Source organism: Crassostrea angulata, chromosome 2 (genome assembly GCF_025612915.1).
Source record: "Crassostrea angulata isolate pt1a10 chromosome 2, ASM2561291v2, whole genome shotgun sequence".
Lineage (NCBI taxonomy): Eukaryota > Metazoa > Mollusca > Bivalvia > Ostreida > Ostreidae > Magallana > Magallana angulata.
The window spans coordinates 39,081,518-39,105,507 of record NC_069112.1 but is presented as its reverse complement, the minus strand read 5'-3'; the positions used below and the strand labels follow the sequence as shown (position 1 = coordinate 39,105,507).

The following is a 23,990-nucleotide window of genomic DNA, read 5'->3' as shown; positions in this document are numbered from 1 at the left end:
TTTAGAAATTCGTTACCGTTCTTAAGATATATGGGAAAGAACATTTTAGGGGCCGATCCCTTAACTCCTTATAGGGGCCGTTTAAAGAAATTTTGAAAATTGCATATGATTTAATTCATCATTCTGAGCATCTTTTCTTCTATACTGCATTTTAAAATATTTTTCCTTTCTGAGATATATGTGATCAAAATTCGGGACTTTTGGCCCCTAGAAACCCCTAATTACGTAACACATGATAAAATCATTACATTGCTTGGATACATAACTGTAAAATAAACATATTTGCTTCTATAACTGTTCACAAAATACCCCTCAGTAAAGAGCTACAGATTAAAGACTTTAGAGCCCTTTAGTCCCCTAATATTAGGGGCCAGCCCCTTTTTCTTGATATCAAATGAAAGGTCTTGTAAATATAAACTTTTTTTGCTTTACATGTGTTAACAAAATATTTTTCAGAAAAGAGATAAACTAAGAAAACCATGAAAGATTACGACGTTTTTTTAGTCTCAATTTTCGGGACCAGGCGAGCTTTAACGCCTTTTGAGCATGACAAATATAAATGCCAAATTGCACATCTACAATCTCTTGTCTACAATCCCTGAAAGTTTGAATTCTACCGTTTAGGAGGAGATCCCTGGACAAGCCGACCCTCTGAAAATCGCTAAAACGTCATTTTCTCAAGAACGGAAATGACGTCATCAAAATAAAAAAATGTATATTAAGTTCGGACTAATATCTATTAGATCTGAAAGTTTCACGAAAATCGGTTCAGCCATATCCGAGAAATCGCCTGCACAAATTTTGTAAGAAAAAAAAAATAATAATAATAGGGAAAAAGAAACCGAACGAAAACAATAAGGTCTTCCGTTGGAAAACGGAAGACCTTAAAAATAAGAAGAAATCAGTGCTATTTGTCTGTACGACCTGGCGTGTTATAGGACCAACGATATCCAAAATATTCAATGCGTAAGGTACAGGCTAGAACTACGCATGATGGTCATATGGTTCCTGGAAAATTGAAGAGACTATTTGATCAACAGCTTGTACTTTAGGTAATAAGTGACAAAGTCTAATTTGATGAAGGTGGGGTATGTTCAGTACTAACTCTCCAGTCCATACAAGAATGCATTGAACTCAACTACACTTGCCCGACTGTATCCATGGCTGTGTATTTTATTTAAAGCAGTGTCAGTTTTACATTGAGCAGTTCTTTGAGACAATTTAATATACATGTAATAGATATGACAATTATACTTGTACCAGTAAATACATACTCCAAAGTTATGTATATCTCTCTACATAATTTTAATACTTCACGGTATTCGTTTCCGTAGAACTTTCACTAATTGTATATAATTATGTAATAGACACTGGATTTTTTTTTAAATCGGAAAATAGATGTTTGTATATTTATATTCTTATGTCATATTTTTAAAATTATTCAATTGCGATATCTTTCAACAATGAACAGAGAAAAATCATCTCATTAATCGTTAACATGGAGGTGGTCATGAAAAATCGCCTCCGAGAATGATTGCTTTCAGAATGATTGCTGTACCCTGGACTTTATTTGTTTCTTTCCACGGTTATGGTTTCTGCTATGGTAAAGTGGTATTTTTAATACTGTTATCATATGTTTAATAGATATTTGCTTTACTTTTGTTTTAAATGTACATTTTACTTTACTTTGACTCAGTTTATTTAGGGTTTGTATCCTCTTGTAGTAGACTGGCTAGCTTTACTGTGGTAGTTGGTAAGCTTTAATGTTATCAAACGCTTGTTTAATTTTAGAAGAATTACCTTCATGTTAAGATACTATTGAAACACGCAATAACTTATATAATGTTTATTTGTAATGATAATAGTAATATTGTCCATGGATTGTTTACATTAAAAAGTATATAAGATCCTTTGTCATGCGCGGATCTAAATGGGAAGGGGGGTTAGCGCCCCCCCCCCCCCTGTAAAATTATAATTCTTTAAATTACAGAATAAAATTACCGAAGATATGCCTCGGACTGCCCCCCCCCCCCCCGGCTAACTCAAATAAACGACGGACCCCCTTGTAAAACTTTCTGGATCCGCGCATGTTTGTACATACGTGCTAATGATATAAACAATATATATTATGCAAAAAAAGAGATTTACATTGCAATAATTTAATACCATGTCGAAAGATGGTGCTTTGATTCGGTGATTAATACGATAGCTTATTAACGATATACAATGATTGGATTTGGATCAATGAATTTGTGCGAATTTTCTAGTTCATATAAAACTCCATAAAATTGTGATTGCATTGGGCACTGCTGAATTGAGGCTCTGAAATACTACAGAAAGAGTAGTGTTGCGATGTTATTATAAGTACATAAGTATGTTCCTGGAAAACGATAGCAATAGAAGGAGTAATAGTACATTGTTCATAAGAATTGGAAAAAAAAATGAATTTGAAACAATATTGTTGATATTATTGTAATATTACAATATAATATTATATTGTTTTATATGATTCATATATTACATGGTATTTTTTAAACAAGAAAATCTCAGTAGAAGACCCACAACAGTGCTCACCCAAAGTTCGACCTACAATGCACAGACAGCATCAATTGCTAACGATGGCGATGTTCAGACTGATGAACTCCATTGTTCTCATACTGCGCATAATCACACAAAGGCATGGCTACAGGTGGACTTTGGACAGCCTTATATGATAAACAATGTTATAATTCATTATAGAAGAGAAGGTACGTATATCCTGATTTTAAACATACACTCTTAACATTTAAAAAAAAATCACTATTGTGTAGTAATGTTGGTTTTAAAGTAGTTTTAAAACCACGTGCTTGCAGTTGTTAGTGTTTGCCTATTTAAGGATCTTATTTGTAAACAAAATTTGGGTAAGTTCAATATATGAAACTGTTAGACAAAATATAAACAGCCACGCTACGTTTTCGTGTAGTTTTACATAAAAAGCAAATGTATTAAAATTAACTTATTTTATATAAGGTGTCTTCTTGTTTTATTTAAAACAAATTTTTCATTTATCTATTGTCTTCATGACATTTCATCAAAGCACATCGATTTGCCATGCTACTAAACAGTACCACATATATCGTGAAGGGGAATCAGGTTTCTTCGTATATATATATAAAAAAAACAAAACATTTTACTTAACATCTGCAATTCGGGTTTTGTTTTTTTTGCCTTATTACTGATAATTAATATATTGATTTTAGTTCACTCAAGTGGTCTTTATTTCTTTTTAATAGGTGATGAATCATCGTCTTGGAAGCAGTATCGGTTCAGGCAATTCTATCTAGATGCATCAAACAATTCAGCTATACAGACAACGACGTCACAAAGAACCCGTTGTTACACCGATAACACGACTGCCCCAGACTTACCTCCAAACATAATCGACATACCTTGTAAACAGACAGCTAGATACGTCATTGTGGAGACCACTTATGACGCACCTGAAGATGATAACATCGATGAACACGGAGCGATCCTTGAAATATGTGAAATAAAAGTATACGGTAAAGTTAAAATTCAAGTCAAAATTTAAGGAACTAATAACGACCACTTATAATATGAATGAATATATTACACTGTACCATTTTTGACGAGTTCAAAGATATAGTATTGCTGTCATTATTTTTCAATATGCTACGAAAGTCATCATGAAAATTATCAGATCAGAGTGTTATAAATAAAAGTTCAAATTCAAAATGTTCATAAGTATTAAAAGGTAATAGTAATAGAAACTGTGGCCATCACATTGGGTTATTAAAGTTTAATATAACTCTATATTATATTTCACAAGATTTTCACCTACTCTTGCAAATCTCTTCAAAATGCGTGGATATCGATCTTTCATCACTTCTCTGTTTAAAGTATTCAATGTAAGATGAAGATTTATTGAATCATTTTAAATTACTTTTATTTGTATTGTAAAGAGTTAAAGGGAATGAACTACAGTAACCTGACTGACAAAATAAAAAAAATGCAATTTTTACCTTAAGTTTTTTTGAAAAGTTATATTCCCTTCATTTTAATTTTTATTTTGTCAAAATATCTGCAATAAATAATTAATTTCTTTTTATATTTTAAGAAGAGGGGAAGTTTATGCATAGATTCGTCAAGAGATTAGTATGGATTTCATGTTTCTCTTCACAATACTTAATAGTATATGCGATGCCTATAGACTTCAAAGTGATATTCAAGGTGCAATCATTAGGACGACAAAAGAATTTAACACCTTCAAAATAAAATAAGTATTCAGAATATTTGACCATTAAATTATACGGTACAAAATGAGTTCGTTCTAAATTCAATACCCTAAACTAGAGAGGCGGTTTACTAACTGTCTTTAACGGAAGACAACTACGTTTGTTGGAAAAAAAAATATTTGTTATTTTGTAGCAGATTGCAAATGTATTTAGTCATAAACATAATCCAACCTTATTACTTCATAATGTTTATAGCATACCATATTTTAGTGAACATATTTAGCAGCATTCTAGCTTTATTTTTTCCAAGTAACAACTAAAAAACCTCTTGGTTTACATTTTGATATCTCAACAATATATATTTACATCTTTATTTGTACGTAATCATAAATATGCGTTTTCCTGTTTGTATATCAGTGTGTAATTGATAGCATGGAAGTTATGTTATGTAACTTTGACTCGAAGTCTAATATAATACGGAAACATCCCTTCTATCATGCATATTACAATAAGTACTTAAATACTAGCTTATTAGCCCTCTACTGGTACGATCGGGGGAATATAGTTTTTATTGCAGTTTTTTTTTCAGCTTTTGTGCTCAAACGTCGTTTTCCATACTTTTTTCCGTTATTGTTCTGTAAATTCATTTCATATTTTTGTCCTGCTTTATAATGAAGCCTTACAAATATTCACGAATACTTTTTTTATAAACATGTACGTGTATTTATGTAGTAGATTTTTAAATGTATATCTTCTTAATGATCGGGTTAGATTTGCGTTTCAATAAATTACGATAAGAGAGGAAAAGACAGGACTTTTTCGTGCAAATCCTGCTGCATCATTCCTTTTTTTTAAATCGTATATATATTATCTGATAAGTACCATGTCGTTGCATCTATTTACTTGATTAGACCCAGAGTTTGAGAAGAAAATAGTTTTAACAAATGGATTTTCATTGCTCATTGGAGATATCCTTTAATACATATATTTAGCTGAATTTAATCCACACCTATTTAACATCAAAACTTACAGGGTGCCGGTAGGGGACATTTATATTTTGCAACACTCTCAGAATGTTTTGTTTTCACTGGAAAGTATCGTTAGATAAGGTAACAGTTAACATCATTGAAGTAACATACTGTAAACATATTATATTGGACGTGTATAATATTTGGCGGAAATTGGTTTTTGAACAAGTTAGCGTGGATTTGAATCAGCGTATTCCTCTATGTGACTATTCTTATACATGTATGCATGCATTTGGCGATGCACCTGATTTAGCGGAAGCCGCATTCCGCCAAACAGGCTTAACAGAATACACACCCAAATATAGAAAGTTTACAGTACAACACACAGTGTGCTTGAAAAAATATTATATGTAAGGGTGTCATGCAACTTGCAAACAAAATGTTAACTATGCGATGACTCTGAATGTGGCAATTTTTGGCGTCGAAAAGTAGCGTTGAATAAAATTTCCCAATATATGTCTATAAAATGTGTACATTATGCTTGCATTATTGTATCAATTTGAGGATGTGGGAAAACCAATGGGATTTGTATAAAAGGATGCACACCGGGACAGTATGGGGACACGTGTGATGAAACATGTAGTCATGGGTGTGCAGGAGGAACGTGTGACCAACAGAAAGGAACCTGCAGTGCTGGTTGTAAACGAAACTGGACAGGGCGTCTATGTGATGGTAAGTACTCTGATGAAAATCGAAAATACATTATATGATATCCAGTTCAAGATTAAATTAATCGAAACTGAGAAAAAACAGCACATTGCAATATTTTGTTTTTTAAATTCATGTATAATTTAACAGTATCACATCCTGTAATTAAATTCTTTAAAACTCTGTAATTACACGTTATATTAAAGCAAACTTATGAAATAGAATGTACTTATTTAAGTATGACACATTACTCATTTTGTTACATTCATATGTTTTTGAAACCGTTATTTTGTGGAGGATAGATGAAAACACTAAAAAACACCCAAGTCTTAACGAATTTTTTAAATGTTTTATCAAAATGCAATTAAGCTATAACATCACTCTAAAATGATTTTCTTTTAAGTCCTAGCACATTATATTGGTTAAAAGCAGTATGGCTATGTTTCCAAAATATATATTATATTAACAAAATGTAAAATTTGTAAAATATTTGATGAGTTTTATGTATATTTAAATAGAAAAAAAAGTTATTTTTATTCATTATTCTGTGTGGTGCTACATGGTGTAATTTGTAATTGATTGTTCAAAGTAATCTCACACATTGAAGATCAGAAGTGTTTTTAATTTATTTGATCAGTTGAGTTGTGAATTAGCTAGGTCACTAATTAAAAGTTGTCACTGCTGCATGAAAGTTGTATCCCAGCAGACTACAGTATATGAACACTATCTAAACGATCATTTTAAAAAAAATTCATTAATATTCAGTTTGACCCACTGAAAGTGATATCAATGAAACTTTTATTATCAATAGTTCCCCTTACGATATTCCTCCCAAAAACAAGAGGATAAAATATCATTTAAAGTACAAGTTTAACAACAAAAAATGTTTACCCTTCCGCATTGTGCATGCAGGCGTCCATGATAAACAATGAATTGTGAGAACATTCTCTGATTTTGATTTTATGATCTGTACAATCACATTCTAAAAACAAACGATAGACAAAACTGGCATAAACTCTTCAAACACATATCACCATAAAAATACACTTTTGAGAAACATTTAAGAGATAACAGATGATATACAATACATGTATACTAGTTGTTTTTGTTGTTAATAAATACGATTTTTGTGTTTTTAAATTTGTTCAACAGTTTGCGACGCGAAACATTACGGACCTGCCTGCTCTATGGAATGCAATATAAATTGTTTAAACAATACCTGCAATGATGTAACTGGTTCTTGTAAAGATGGTTGCGCGTTTGGAAAATTTGGAGATTTCTGTAACGAAACTTGTAATGAACATTGTGTCTCTTATTGGCACGAGGATACCGAGAAATGTAAGCATGAAATCGTTAAAATGAAAGAAAGAAATGGGTTTTTCTTAAATCTGATTGGTTTTTTCATTATGGATAGATATGTATATCTTATATTTAATCGTACAACCTCTGAACATAATATAAATACAAGTAATAATGATTCATTTATTATTTGAATAATATCGGATGAACAATTATGGTCAGGCGTAATCAAATCTATTATTAAGCACTTCGGGCTTCATACGAGTTGATCACCCCCGTCCGTATTTAATTACCCCATATTATTCAAAGATTGGGTCTTTTTCTATAAATAAAACAGGAAACAACTTATCAAATGTACTTGTACAGAGTAAAATGCTTTTAAATATGGCGTATCATCGTTTCCGGCAAACCATACCATGTTTATGCATACACGAATCAAGATTACGCCCAGGGTGTGGATGAGGAGGAAGGGTCCCAAGGATAATTGTGTTTTCTTTAATATATGTAATACAAGTGTTCGTTAAAGAAATCCGTAATAAAGATGTGATATATTCCATAGTTACAAAAAATATAAGATCAGTACAATCTGTTTTGTTTAACTTGAAACATGTTAAAGTACTACGAGGGTCAATCAAAAAATACGAAGACTTTTGTCATAGCTATGTTACTTAACGCCATATCATTACTAAATTTGGTAGACATAATTTAGCAATAGTTTCAAACAATTTGCAAGAAATTTTTTTAATAAATTCCTTAATTTCTAAGAATTATTTAGAATCTAATCCTGCAAAAATGAGGTCACGGCGCACGGTCAAAATTTGTTTTATGTCAACAATAAACCATATAATGTTGAAAGTAATATCTCTATAGATTGGGCTTAAAATCAAAAAATATTGAAACCTCAAATTAAGTATTGTCATGGTATTCTATGTTCCAAATAATGACGGGATATATTGTTTTGTCGAACAGATATTAGTAACTAAAGACAGATAGTCCTCTTTAGAATTGACTAAAAACATCGACGTCGACGGACGTCACGGCGCAACGAGAAGTACAATCAAAATGGATTTAACTCAGGAAAAAGCCGATACAAGCTATGAAAATGCTCAATGGTGCAAAAAATAAGTCAACTATTATTTGCAAGTTTGTGTTTAACTGTAATGAATTTTGTGGGGGTGGTTGAAATTGTATTTTGATTATAAAACAGTCCGAAAGAGAGTAGAATATCTGTAAATATTTGGTAAAAAAAAAAGTAACGTCAACCGACGTTCAGGGTTATCCTTACTGTAAACTAATAGATACATGGTTAGAAAATGAAAACTTTGAAGAACTAACTTCTGATTCTTGAACAAATGTGTGCAAATAAGATGTTAAGTGGTTCAGTGCCATTTTAAATTGTAAGGAGAAAGGCACAAGAGACTAAGCGTGATATAAAGATGGGATATAACTATAAATTGTGCGTGTTTAATCTTGACGTTATGTTTTGAACGTTACCGTGCGCCGTGGTGACTAAACATGTTGTTTTTAAAAAGGGGTAACAAAAATACCGTTTCACCAAATGGACTAAAACTTCGCATATCAATAACATAAGTGTAGGTGCACAGATTAATCTGTTAAGTATGACTTTAATGAAAAATATATGATAGACAGCCACATTGTCTTCGTATTTTTTGATTGACCCTCGTACATGTATTTTGTCCTGTCTTTACAGATAAGAAATTGAAGGAATCGAATTTGGAAACCCTGTTCATTTTGTATGGGATGATTGCAGCTCTTTGTGTTAGTCTCATTGTCAACGGCTGCATGATAAAATGGTATGTTAACCAAACACTTACATTCCATATACAATTTCCAATATATATTTTCGTACATATGATTTATTTGAATTTCAATACATTGAATATATTGAATATTACCCGTGATTGAGTATAAATAGTTTTACTAGAAATACTGCTGATATGATTTTTTTTTAAAATACAAAACATATCGAATACAATACTAGCTGTTGAAATAATTTGGCAAATATTCAGAGGAACAGGATGGGATGTTGATATTAATGAAAAGTTTTGGGAGTGCCATAGGCGAGATTTGGGTTGAAATCAAAATGTTTTGGTAATAGTACACACCTACTCCTATATGTGGTTTATTTACCTTGTACACTACACAACCAACTCTGCTTCACTAAAAATCAATCTTAAGAAAAAAATGTTTATCAATCAATCTGTCCGTAGGTCCTGAAAATATACTTTAATTTTCCTGAATTAATTAATTAAATGAATCAAACATACTTAAAAAAATCGATACAAATACACTTGAGACACGATGCATGACACGATGCATAACAACAAACGTTATTAAGATATTCTTTTTTCTATCATAGTAAATATATTTGAATTGATTGTTGCAGGAATTTAAGACGTGACCAATACAAAGGGCAAGACGTGAATCAAAAGACGATGAATAAAAATTTTCCTCTTCAGGATTCCATCTCACCCCAAGATATATATGATACAGTGGGAGACGACAAAAAATACGAAGATTTGGGTCATCTCAGTGGGTCGTCTCACTATGATCAACTTGAATTGATAAAATCGAGTTAATTGATATGCATTTGTAATCAGAGAAATAATGAGTATGTTTGTTATAAAATTAAAGCAAACTAATTTATATCATGAAAACCAACAATCAATTTCAATGAGAAGATTTGCATGTGTAATAATTATTGATTTTGATTGGAGTGTTCATATACACGGACTTTAGGGGTTTCTTTTTTGCTGCACAATAGAGAACGCTTAGTGTTAGGATTTTTAAAAATATGTATTTATTTGAGGGTTTTTACTTTTGCAAATAGCATATTTATTGATTGTTAATTACATTGAAGAGGATTTTGTACCATTTTATGACCGCAATTAGGCTATAAACTAGTGCAATGAATACTTTGAACAATTGGTGAAAATGAAAACATTTAATATACATGCATATGCTTTCAAAAGATAATATTCAATATTATTGTTAATTCCTGTTTTGGGTATTTTTAATGTTGGTTTATTATAATTGATGATAATAGTGAATAATCACATATTAAGATGCATACATTGTACATTTAATTTTCAAACATGTATTATAAATTTTGCTGTTTCTGTATATAATTGCCGACTGTATATACGTTTCCAGGATCATAATGTAAATTAGCCTAGTTATGAGCTAGTAATGAGCTAAAAGATTACTTTTTATTTTATAAAAATGCTTGCTTTGTATAAAGGCCTTTATTAATAGCTCAAAATAATTTATGTCCATCTTGGTACATGTACTCGTTTGTATATTTTTCTTTCAAGTTTTGTGTATACCCGCATCGTTTAGCACCATGCATGCAGATGTATAGACGCACAGTCTTTTTCTATTTACGGTACATTAATTATTGTATTCATACGGAAAGGTTTTGCGAAATTCAAGTTCATTTTCAATTAAAAAAAACAACAACAGAAAAACATGTGGCCCCAAAACAAATGCTTCGTTATACATAAATGTGACTCTAAGAAACATCCTTTAAAGGAAATGATAAATTGACGAGAATGATGCAAATGTTCTTTTACTTCCTTATCCTAATTAAATTGAGCATTTTATATACTTATCGTTATTAATAAAGTGTGGAAAAGAAGTGATACGATGAGTCAAATCAGTGTCAATGGTTATCTTTAATAGGCAAAAGGTCTAAAATTTAATAATAATTTTTTGAATTATATTTGACGGGTTTTTTTAAACTGAGGCTGACATTCGCTTCAATCTTGATAGAGTCATGGCATCTTTACACCCATCCATGTGTGGTGTTTCTCTTATCAAATAACATGCAGTGACGCTGGTATTTTTGACAATCGAAGGAGAAAATCTCATCCGAGTTTCATATCCGGCACTGGCAACATAGCGAAAAAACGAATTTACCTTTTTAAGTCTGACGATAACCTCGTCAAATTTTGATCTTCGTCCGTACAAGATCAAAGACATTTTTTGCTTATGTGATGCTTAGAAATTAGGCGACTTTTATTTGCGATATTGTAAAGCATGTGGTTATTTTATTGACTGTTTGTATTATACATCTATTATCACAATTCGAAGTTCTAGTTTCTTGAACATATAAACAAACGATATATTCAAATCAAATTTCTTTAATGGACATGCACATATACAGTCAATACACAACAATAAGATTTAGCTAACGATTTCAAAACAAATAAATATTTGCAAGGACAGTTTATGCTTGTATTATCAAAGACGAGAAAGCAATTGTGTAAACGACAATTTATCAAATATATATAAAAATGTATGACAAACTCTCAAAGTTCTTTGCTTTCATAAAATTAACTTCAAATGATTAACAAAGCCTTTTTCTTGCAGTCGGCGCAGTAATTATTCATGAACAATAACGTCAAATTGCACTTTGTCATTTCGCCCCGGTTAAAACAAGTTTGATGGCATGGACATTTTAAATTAATATTAATTCAAAATCATCTTATGAATATCATATTTCATTTGTATCAATAAAATCATTTGTTTCTATTACAAGAAGGCCTTTCCCAATTATGTACAATTGAGGAGAAAAGTTATACACACTGTTTCTGTAATGGTTCCTACTAAAATCTATTTCGATTTTCGTATTTTTAATTATGATTTTTATTTATTTTTAGTATCTGTAACTCATATTAAATTTTCATAGCAATCACTATTGTGGTTATAAATGGAAATGATTTCTTTAGCAAAGTTAACACGATAGTTGTTTTAGTGAAGTAGATATCACAATCCAACCAAAACGGAACCGAACGTGTGGTTGAACGAGATGACATTAAGCAGATGGCGTGGATAGGATAACTTGGGTAAGAATATACGAATAAATAGGGTCTTAATTACCTTCCGTGCTTAGATTACATGGATTTTCTCATGTAGACAACTAAAAGACTGGTAGAAAACGGGTTGCTTTATAAATGAATGAGCCTTTTGCTGTTAAATCAATTTTGGGAAAAAAAATGAGAAAAAATATTGCGAAGAATCGAAAAATTTGTAAAGCAAAAAAAGTGTATGAATACAGCACATGTTTTCAAGGTGATATTTAATTTCTCTGTGAAGATTGATACTGAAAATATACTACACAACTGTTCATTTAAAAAATAAACAGCAAATTAAAACGGTCTTCGGGATATGATCTTGGTTTGTTGCGTGATCTTATTCACTGACAGGTTTCACAGGACTTAATTACGTGACAAACCAAATTCAAAACCCGGTCAACTTTTAACATTGCTTATTTATTGTTTATTTTGAGTAGAGCAACCTTGAAACGTTATGCCAAGTGGTAATTAGTTTGACCTCATTAAACGTCTTACATATATTAAAACGTTTTTGCTTCTCTAGAGGTTTATATAAGAAAACATATTTGGAAATATAAATATATGTATTACATCTATAATGTGCATTAACGTTATCGCTATTTAAAAAATACATGTAACAATTGAAACCAAATCATGCCTTTGTTGTTGCTTGCTTTGAAAATTTAAATGTTAACTTAAAGATCTTTTTTCACAAATAATGTTGCTAATTAGATTACAATCAACATCATTCCACACACCTCTGTCACATATTCTGACACAGTCCTCGGCACTGGTCTGGCTGCTGGGTTCTCCAGACGGCCAATTTACGTACGTCACATTTTCTTTGTTTGTCCATTGGAACACGCCCTCTATATCCTGGTCATTGGCACCAATCCATGTCTTGCAGCAGCGCCAAAAGTCGGTGTCACAGATGTCTAAAAGTGAACAAATGAGAACAATCACATCTTAAATATCGAAATTAAGTTTATTAAATCAATATTTTATGTTTTAGCATAACCGGAACCAAACAATTATCAAATACAGTGTTATTGGCCATATTGATTAATATAAAATAAAACAATCAAACAGTAATAAACGTAGAGCAACTATTTCAATTTTGAACTTATCCGTTGACAATTATATGTAACGTCAGAGTTACTGTAAAAAATATTCTATTTGCGTGCGATAAATCGCAAGCGGGGATTGTCGTGATTAATAATTACCGCCACGAAACAGTCCTCAAATGTCTCTGGTGTATCATCCGCAGACAATCTTAATCTTGATTGCTCGTGAAATATTTTCCTTAATTATCAACCTTGGGTTTACGAGGATATGAAAAATTCTGAGACGAGGAGGGTTATTGCTTACCTTGGTGCATTGTCGGTAACTGTCAACGCTTACCTTGATCGATTGTCGGTAACAGTGTCATCGCTTACCTTGGTCCATTGTCGGTAAGAGTGTCATCGCTTACCTTGGTACATTGTCTGTAACAGTGTCATCGCTTACCTTGGTACATTGTCTGTAACAGTGTCATCGCTTACCTTGGTTCATTGTCGGTAAGAGTGTCATCGCTTACCTTGGTCCATTGTCGTTAATAGTGTCATCGCTTACCTTGATACATTGTCGGTAACAATGTGTTTGAAACCCACTCGCTCTCCTCTTTACTTTCTATTCTACTTAGATAAGCCCCGACACTGTCACAGTGATCCTATGAGAATTGAAAATATGAACCCTTTTAATTAGAATCTGCAATTTCTTTAAACGAAACAATTTAACGACATTGAACTTGTTAAAAAACTTGTGTTGTATTGCACAACTCATGTCACATTGGTTTGTGTGACAGAAAACGGTTGTCGATTGAATTAAAGAAAAACAAAATCACATAAATACGCTTCAATAGCATTTCAAATATGGTACAAATCATTTACAAAATCGCACACATTAAAACGAAACGAACACTTAATCTTCAAGCAGATGAGCATTATAAAGAATCTTTGTCTAATTCAGATTTTATATATAAATTGTACGAAAGAATTGTTTTTATGTCAAACAAATCGGGTTTTTTTTTAATACAGAATATTAGTGTTTTTAAGTCTGTATTTTAATTGCATATAAAAATTACTACCTTGCCCTGCACCCATGTGGCATTCATCTCAATGTATATATAACAGTGGTCATTGTAGAGATGCCATCCCAATTCGCACACTGTAAATGTATTGAACAAATGTATAAATTTTAATTTTCTTTATAAAATTTGCACATGTAAATCAAGCACAAAAATGCACATGTATGTATTTTTGTGGTATAGTTTTGTAAATGGTTGGTGATATTATTGCAATTTTTTAAAAAAGAAACAAAAACAAAAATAAATCCAAGTATTGCATTTTTTTAAAAATACATACCATTATTATGAATGAAAAGTCCCCATCCGATATCTGTACGATTCCTGTCAAAGGAAGTTTCATAGAGACGCGCTTTTAGAAGATGACATGTTCTTGTGTTCTGGTTGTACAACAATCCTGCACAAAACACGCACACTGCAGCACACTGTATTATGCTATCACATTGTTTTGTTTCCATGTAGTTTACATAGCCAGTTGTAGGAAGCAAGTTGTCGAAAGCAACATCTCTCGTTAAGATAATCCGACTTAACTCGATATGAGTTAAGTCATGTTATGGAAATGAATAGATTAACCATTTCACTAATATCTACATCGAAAGAAAGATAACTCCTCAATATGAGGTTCTCGTAACTTTTCGCACGGCCCCTTTTGGGGTCCTTATATTACGCATGCGCAGTAGTGTATCGACCTTTCTCAGCTTCAACCTGGAAAAAATTCAATCATTGTTCATCACGACTGACTTAATCGCTCGATTAATCATCGTTGGATAGTAATCGGGTAATCTTGTGTAATTCAATCAATTGTCCAAGTTGCGGTTCGTATTCACTTCCATTTATTTTTTTTAAAGGGTTTTAAAACTTTGCAATACAAGATAATTTTCTTATTTCGTCTGCTTCTCTCTTTAAGGCGGCCATGATTGTTTCATTAGATAGTCATTACGATGTAGGTTTATTTCAAGTCAAATTGCGGGCTATCAATGGATATAACTTGGTTAATAAAAAGTTTAGTCATCATCATTAAAATATAATATTCCATTGTAAAATTTTAATTTACAATAAATTTTAAAATATTCAAATTCAAGTAGGCCTTAACGGGCCTACATAGCTAGTGCTGACCTAGGACTACGGTTGCATATAGAGTATATACTCTAGTATCATATAGCATAAATACGTAACGTTAACAGATACAATAAATGTATTGTTTACTTACGGTATAACTTTATAGCCATATTATAACGTTTATGATACATTAATTTTCATTGATATTTCTTTATAACTTTGTATCTTAAGTTACTCAGCTTTGCTAACTTCCTAGAAAATGTTGAGGTCTAAAAGAAAGAGCAAGTCACCGTACGCCAGGCCAAATGCTCCTCCGGCTCTCAGGGCCCTTAATCCGGCAACCACAGCCACCCAAACCCAAGCAGGCCCGAGCAGGCCCACGCAGGCAGCGGTCCAGTTTGTGTCCACTCAACCTCAAAATCAAGAGCATCAGCTACCAGTCGATGATCCCACAACCAGTGAGCAGACTGCAGTACCGCTACCTTCCATAGCGCCATCAATCCCTCTATCAACTTCAGGTGAAAACCCTTTAATAAGCATTTCTGATGAGCCCTCAAACCATCAAAGATAAAATATGGTCAAAACAATACATTGATCTGTCAAAAATCATCAATTCAGAAACAGTTGATACATCCGCTCAGGATTCGCACAAATTTTCCATAGTTGAGGGTCAGTTAGTTATTGAACCAAAAACTAAAACAAACAAAATTACATCAATTAACACCTGGCTTGATGCGTTTTTGATTTTCTCAAGCATATACCTGGCTAGACACCCATCAGACATACAGGGTATCTTGAAATATATCCACACAATACGTTTAGGATATAGCCGTAATATAAATGGCAATTGGATTGAATACGACAGACAGTTTCGTCTCAAAATGTCAAAAAACACATCAATTTCATTTGGCTCTATCGATGCGGAGTTATGGTTATTGTATATGCAGGCTCAAGTTCAACAAGCTCCACAACAGTCAAAATCTTCACTCAAATGTTTTGATTATAACTTTAAAGGTTCCTGTCCCAAACCCCAGTGTTCATTCCAGCATATATGCATGCATTGCAACAAGTCACACCCACGCATGCATTGTTGGTCCTATCAGTCGACCCAGACCCAAGTCATCAGATCCCCCCCTCCAAATCCAGCACACCAAAATTTCGCCCCGCAAAATTACACCAATTTTCGTCCCTTACGCCCAAGGCATTATCAGCTACCAAGACCAAGATTTCATGCACCTAGGTTCAACCCCAATTAAGATCTCCGTTTTAGAGCAATACCTCGCTACATATCCTGATATTCAGAATGCTCAATTTTTATTAAATGGTTTCAAATACGGCTTTTACTTGAATTACATAGGCCCAAGAGCCTACTTACAATCCAAAAATATGAAGTCCGCGAGTGAACATGCTGATCAACTTTTGGCTATCATTGAGAAAGAAATTACGTTAGGAAGGATGTCAGGCCCCTTTTCCCAACCCCCTTTTCCCAACATTAGGTGTAACCCTGTTGGGGTCCTGCCCAAGAAAGATGGATGCTACAGGTTAATTTCAAATTTGTCAGCGCCCATCGGCAATAGCGTCAACGAGCATATTGATCCAATTCTGTGCTCAGTGTCTTACGCTTCTTTTGATCAAGCCATTTCTATGATCCAAGAGAATGGTAAAGGGGCATTGCTTTGTAAAATGGATTTGTCTAGCGCATTCAGACTTTTACCTATTCACCCTTCAGATTTTCCACTGTTAGGAATATGTTTTCAAGAAAAATACTATTTTGATAGATGCATGCCCTTTGGTTGTTCCATAGCTTGTTCATCTTTTGAAAAATTCTCATCATTTTTGCATTGGCTCGTAGCACAAAAGTCTCAAAATTATAATATCATCCATTATCTTGATGATTTTTTGTTTGTTGGCGAGCAAAATACATTACAATGTTCAAAGCTTGCTGAAATGTTCATGTTAACTTGCAGTGAGTTGGGCGTCCCAATAAACGACAAGAAAACTGAGGGCCCATGTACTCGTCTATCTTTCTTAGGACTAGGTATTGATACCATAGATAAGGTCATTTTTATTCCTGACAATAAGGTTGCAGAACTTAGGTCCAAGCTTTCATCAATTACTTCTTCTAAAAAAGTCACCCTGAAAGAAATGGAATCACTTTGTGGTTCGCTTAACTTTTTCGCCAAAGCCATCCCTGGTAGCAGGGCTTTTAACCGCAGGTTTTATAACACAACAATTGGTATTAAGAAACATTACCACCTGATCAAGGTTACACAAGCAGTTAAAGAGGATGCTAGGATCTGGCTCACATTTCTTGACCAATACAATGGGCGTTCACCATTCCCAGAACTATACTGGTCTGATAATGAAACCCTAAACCTCTTTACCGATAGTTGTGGTTCCTACGGTGGAGGTGCGATTTTCCAGAATCACTGGGTTGTCATATCCTGGCCAGAGTCTTGGGGTCCAGATATAAGAAGAGATATTACATTTTTGGAATTAGTGCCTATTCTTGTGGCCATGTGGATTTGGGCAGATCAATTTACAGCTAAGAAATTGCTAATAAACACTGACAACATAGCTCTGGTCGATATATTGAATGTCAAGTCTAGTAAGTCTCAACGTGTCATGTCTCTTGTAAGACCATTGGTATTATTATGTATGAAAAATAACATTCAGATTAAAACTAGGCATATCCCAGGTTACCAAAATTCCATTGCAGATTCAATTTCTCGATTTCAGTGGGAAAGATTCAGATCCCTGGCTCCGCAGGCAGACAAGACTCCAGCCCGTTTACCTCCGGAATTGTTGTCCCTCTTAGACCCCATGTAGAATGTTTACTTGAGGCAGCAATATCCAAAAATACTGCGTCCACGTATCAAAAAGGCATAAATTCCTTTGAAACTTTTTGTACCAAACACAATTTTATCTTTTGTTGGCCTCCACCACTGGACCACATAATCAACTACATCGCATACCTGCATGCAAATAAAGTGTCCTATTCAACAACGAGATGTTATTTGAGCGGTATTAGTTACAAGCTTCAGTTAGAGGGTCAAATTGACAACACTAAAACTTTTATAGTTAAAAAAATGTTAGAAGGTTTCCGTCGGTTAAATCCAGCGAAGGATGTACGGTCCCCAATTTCCCTATCTTGTCTCAATAAATTAGTTTCTATACTACCTACGGTGTGCACAAGCTTGTATGAAGCTGTTATGTTTTCAGCAGCCTTTCATTTAGCATTTTTTGCATTATTGCGCATTAGCGAATTTACTTTCACTAGTAATGACGCACCAGCCTTATTATTTCACGACGTGACCATTAATGAAACACACATTGGTCTGTATATTAAAGGTTCAAAAACAGACCAATACAATAGGGGTACTAAGCTACAGATTGAAATAAATTCTCAAACCCAGTCTTTATTCAAGCACATGCGTGAATTTTTGGCAGTTAGACCACAAATACAAGGCCTATTTTTCTGTCATTTCAACCACAAACCTCTTACTAAATATCAATTCACATCCGTACTACATAAGTCTGTCAAATTTATTGGCCTTGACACAACAACTTTCAAATCCCACTCATTTAGAATAGGTGGAGCTACACATTTGTACTTGCAAGGGCATTCGGAGGAGGACATTAAGTCAAAAGGCAGATGGAAATCTAACGCGTTTTGTTCATATATCAGATTGTAAAACATAATTTTATGTGTGTTCATAACAGCCTCGTATTATTATTCAATACTAAGTTTTCAGGTCCCAACACCACGGTCTGGATCATTGGTTCGTCAATTATCAAACATGCATCCCATCACGCTGTCCAACAATTTGGAAACTTACACCTAGACCTTCAGAAACATAATATCACAGTATGTTGGCATGGAAAGAGTGGTATGGTCTGGGAGGATGTAGAGCCCACAATTACAAATATCATTGAACAAAGAGGCCACCCAGATTGGGTAATGTTACATTGCGGGGGCAATAGTATTGGGACCATGCCCTTGCTAAGACTGCAAAAATTCATGAAATTAACCGTTGTTAACCTACAAACAATTCTGCCGAATACAAGATTCATATGGTCCCAGTTACTCCCACGAAATTACTACAGACATATGTTATCAAATATTGCCGGTGAGACCGCTCGAAAAAGAATTAACAAATCATTAGCCCCATTTATTGTCAAGCGTAAGGGCGCCTGCTTAAAGTACCCTGATCTAAAACAATGTTCACCAAAATATTACCGTGATGGTGTACATTTGTCTGATACTGCTCAGAATACATTTTTGAAAACCATACGTGCTGGCCTCCTAAACATACTACATAATAATGTTAAAGTTTATGCTAAATCCCACGCCGAGTAATTCCGCAGTCTTATTGTCATGGCATTGTGCAAAATTTTGACCGCTTGTGGCGGATGTCTTCATGCATCATATCATAGTTTTTATATACATGAAGACATATGGCCGAATTTTGCTTAAGCCTGCCCCGGATTCTGTTTACTTCCAGGTCCGTGGCCAATAATCGGGCTTACTTTAATTGACACTTTGTTTCATTCAGACATTGATTGACAGTGAGTCATTGAATACACTGAGTAATTGAATAATTCTATTGATACATTGCAGTGGGTTGATTGTCATCATTGAATACATTGAGTAATCAATTAAATTGATACATTGATTGTCATATTGAGACATTCACTAAAGCAAAACATTGATTATACTTTATTGATTTGCATATTGATTGATTGATTGAAATATTGTTTGAATTATTGATTGATTGATTTTATTGATTGATTCATCTCGATTGATTGATTGTTTGGTTCATTGAAGATCTAACATCATAACTACCCAAAAGTCGATGTTGATCATTTAACTTACTCTATTGCTATATTTGCAATATTTTGCATACATTTGAATAGTTTATGATGTACTGATATATTAAAATAAAGCCATGACATAGACTGCCAATACGGTGTTGTTAATCTATTCTATTGAAATAATCCGACTTAACTCGATATGAGTTAAGTCATGTTATGGAAATGAATAGATTAACCATTTCACTAATATCTACATCGAAAGAAAGATAACTCCTCAATATGAGGTTCTCGTAACTTTTCGCACGGCCCCTTTTGGGGTCCTTATATTACGCATGCGCAGTAGTGTATCGACCTTTCTCAGCTTCAACCTGGAAAAAATTCAATCCCTCCCCCTCCCACCCTATCTTGTAAGGTTATATATTCCATATTTTTCGTGTTTCTGTCTTCTTTTTCTGTATTTCAGATTCGTAATTCCTTGAAGTAGTACTTTCATCACATCCATAGATAAGCGTCATGGCTTTACAACGACACGTGTGGCGTGCAGCTGTCATCAGTCTAACGAATTTTGCTTAAGCCTGCCCCGGATTCTGTTTACTTCCAGGTCCGTGGCCAATAATCGGGCTTACTTTAATTGACACTTTGTTTCATTCAGACATTGATTGACAGTGAGTCATTGAATACACTGAGTAATTGAATAATTCTGTTGATACATTGCAGTGGGTTGATTGTCATCATTGAATACATTGAGTAATCAATTAAATTGATACATTGATTGTCATATTGAGACATTCACTAAAGCAAAACATTGATTATACTTTATTGATTTGCATATTGATTGATTGATTGAAATATTGTTTGAATTATTGATTGATTGATTTTATTGATTGATTCATCTCGATTGATTGATTGTTTGGTTCATTGAAGATCTAACATCATAACTACCCAAAAGTCGATGTTGATCATTTAACTTACTCTATTGCTATATTTGCAATATTTTGCATACATTTGAATAGTTTATGATGTACTGATATATTAAAATAAAGCCATGACATAGACTGCCAATACGGTGTTGTTAATCTATTCTATTGAAATAACATCCATTGTTAATGTCATAGTATCGGACACAAGCTATGTACCAATGAATAAAATCCAAGATACGAAAATTATCTGTTTCGGCATGTAAAAATAATCGTGTTTATGGCAATTGAAAATTGAAATTTAATCTTCTCTCATATCCAGAAAACAGTTTATATAACATGACGCAGATGATTTTCTTAATCTTCCTATGAAACAAGAGCAAGACAGACGTGAATATTGCTTTAGTCACAACTATTCTAGCACCATCAATGACATATCATGTTCGTATCGGATGTGCTTTTAACAAGTACATATTAAATATTCATGTTACATGTACTTGGATATATCGTCCATGTCTATTGTGGCCCTTTTAATTATCAGTTGCCAGTGATTTATGTCGCAATGTCAGAAACACTGTTGACAAGTCTGTTTGATCTTCCATACGATGCAGCACTATGCCGACCAGATATATCAATACCTTTAATATTTCCCTATAAATCTAATTTTACGTTTTAAAAAAGACAATCCTAACGTAAGTTATGTACATTTACAACCCCTTTCAACTTTAACAATTGAAGTGAAAACAATCTATTTTACGACCCATTGACATGATAAAATTTCCTATCCTAAACCTTACAATTGAATCAAAGAAAAATATAATGAATTGCTTCGCGAATCGCAAACTCTAAACCAACAGTTGTGATGCATTTCTATCATTTATTGATAAGTCTATCTTTCCTTTTCTTTAGTTTTGATTTCATTACCAGGTACTTCTAAAATATAAGGGTTACAAATTTTAGATTTCAAGGGACATGGTCACGAGTTTGGTCAAATTCTATTTATTATGTACAATGCTTTAAGAACTCATTTCTAATGATGAAATGGAATTCGAGAGTCAGTTGTAGAGTTATAAGCAAGATACAGGGCTCAAACTCTTTTTCATGTAAACAAGGCTCGTGCCCTGTTTAATTTTACAGAGGTTATTAAATACCAGTAAAACACCTTTCCCGTGTTCATTTTAAACATAAATAAACAGTTCCTAACGTTTAACACATTTCTTTCTAATTAAAACTAGAATTTTCACTTCATCATTCAAAATATAAACAAAAGCTTTGTTTACTTAGCAAAGAATTGTAAGCCCTGAAACTCTCTTATTCCTAAACAAATGTCACTTAAATTTTGGTTTGCATATTAAAAATGCCTTACTTGAGCAATGTAAACTTTAAAATCGGAAAACTATATTGGAACAAAATCGTGGCTATGCCCCTTAAAAAACCAGCAATGCACCTCTTAATCTTAGCGAAGATGTGGAGATGGTGATAGTAATTATCTTGTGTTAATGACATTGGTAATTTCATATTGTGCTCATTCTTATTCTTCATTTTCCTATACCTTTTTTTTTCTGGAATACAAAAGTAACACATATACTGGCATTTAGAACATTTAGTTCAATATTTATAATTATGGGAAATATGCTTGTTTTAAAAGATGAAGAGGCAAAGAATTATACAACTTTATAATTAAAAACTATTTAATTAAAGAGAGTAATGGATTTTTTAAGCACATGCCATCACAGATTGAAATGTTTGCCTTCTTTTTAACGAATAAATAAAGAAAAATCTCGTAAAAGACATAATTTCCCAAGAATATGTTACTTTAGGCTTAAACTCTCGTTCTTAATCGTATAATTCTTGGTGTTTTTTATGTGGTCAACTCATTCCTCTTTTTCTGATCTGTATTTTATTAAACCGATGAACTTAAACCCATAGTAGGAAAGGCAATGGCCATTTAATATCTACATTATTGTATTCAGTGTATAATTCCCCATATGTTACTTAGCATTGGCTATTTGTGACGTTCAATTTTCAATTGAGCAGTAGTAAACGTTATCCGGCAAAGTTTTTGGCACTATATTTTGAGCCGCGGAAGCGCATTAATTAAGATGTTTTATGTCTGTTCCATTTACGATCTATATGCCTGACAAAGAGCGTTTAAAATGGATATAAAGCGACGAAAAATTAAAGGGACATGGTCACGATTTTGATCTAATTTTATGATGCTGTTTTTATTATTTACAATGCTTTAGATTCCATTTCTAATTATCAAATGCAATTTAAGAATTAGTCCTAGAGTTATAAGCATTATACAGGGCTCACAATTCTTTGTCAAAAAAGGCCTGTTTTTTGTTTAAATAAGTTCAATTTACCAGTAAATAATCTTTTTAAAGCTGATTTGTTTGTCATCTTATTCATTTTAAGCATGAATAAACAGTTCTGAACGTTTAACACATTCATTTTTGATCAAAAACCGAATTATTTACGTCAACATTTAAAATGTAAACAAAGACTTTGTTGACATAACAAAAAATTGAAAGCTGTTTAACTCGCTTATAACTCAACAAAAGACTTTCAAATTTGCCTATGAAAAAAGCCTTACTGAACCATTGTAAACATTAAATTCAATAAAATATTTTTGACCAAAATCATGACCATACCCCTTTAATATTTCATACAAATACACATAAAAAATATAAGAAATGAGTGTTTTTGGCTGCACGGCCTGAAGTTTTATAGGACCGACGATATCCAATATATTCAATGCGTAATTAAATCAAATGTACATCTATTTAATCAAGATCTACAACTCAATTACACTTGTCCGACTGTATCCATAGCTTTTTTTTTATTTGAAACAGCGTCAATTTCACATAGACCAGTTGTTTGGTACAATTCAATATACTAGAAATGACAATCATACTTGTACCAGTAAATACATGCTCCAACGTTATATTTCTTTACATAATTTCAATACTTACCGGTATCCGTTACCGTATAACTTTCACTAATTGTAT

General features: G+C 32.9%; 2 protein-coding genes across 2 annotated transcripts; one reads left to right on the top strand and one right to left on the bottom strand.

Moving 5' to 3' along the window:
* Positions 1-1,467: 1,467 nt before the first annotated feature.
* LOC128170806 (uncharacterized) lies at positions 1,468-10,629 on the top strand. The gene is made up of 7 exons (XM_052836568.1): positions 1,468-1,603; positions 2,541-2,747; positions 3,273-3,542; positions 5,768-5,935; positions 7,064-7,249; positions 8,922-9,024; positions 9,618-10,629. Exons 1-7 carry the CDS (start codon positions 1,531-1,533, stop codon positions 9,808-9,810), a joined length of 1,200 nt encoding a protein of 399 aa, XP_052692528.1. The 5' UTR covers positions 1,468-1,530; the 3' UTR covers positions 9,811-10,629.
* Positions 10,630-12,469: 1,840 nt separating this feature from the next.
* LOC128174309 (low affinity immunoglobulin epsilon Fc receptor-like) lies at positions 12,470-14,703 on the bottom strand (the record flags this gene model as incomplete). The annotated part of the gene is made up of 4 exons (XM_052839887.1): positions 12,470-13,001; positions 13,678-13,774; positions 14,192-14,271; positions 14,469-14,703. Coding segments are annotated over 4 exons (657 nt in total), but the record flags the coding sequence as incomplete, so codon positions are not given.
* Positions 14,704-23,990: the final 9,287 nt, after the last annotated feature.

Coding starts and splice junctions, on each gene's coding strand:
- LOC128170806 (XM_052836568.1), top strand. CDS start 1,531: ATGATTGCTTTCAGAATGATTGCTGTACCCTGGACTTTATTTGTTTCT. Junction 1,604..2,540: donor CGGTTATGGTTTCTGCTATG/GTAAAGTGGTAT, acceptor TTTTTAAACAAG/AAAATCTCAGTAGAAGACCC. Junction 5,936..7,063: donor GACAGGGCGTCTATGTGATG/GTAAGTACTCTG, acceptor TTTGTTCAACAG/TTTGCGACGCGAAACATTAC.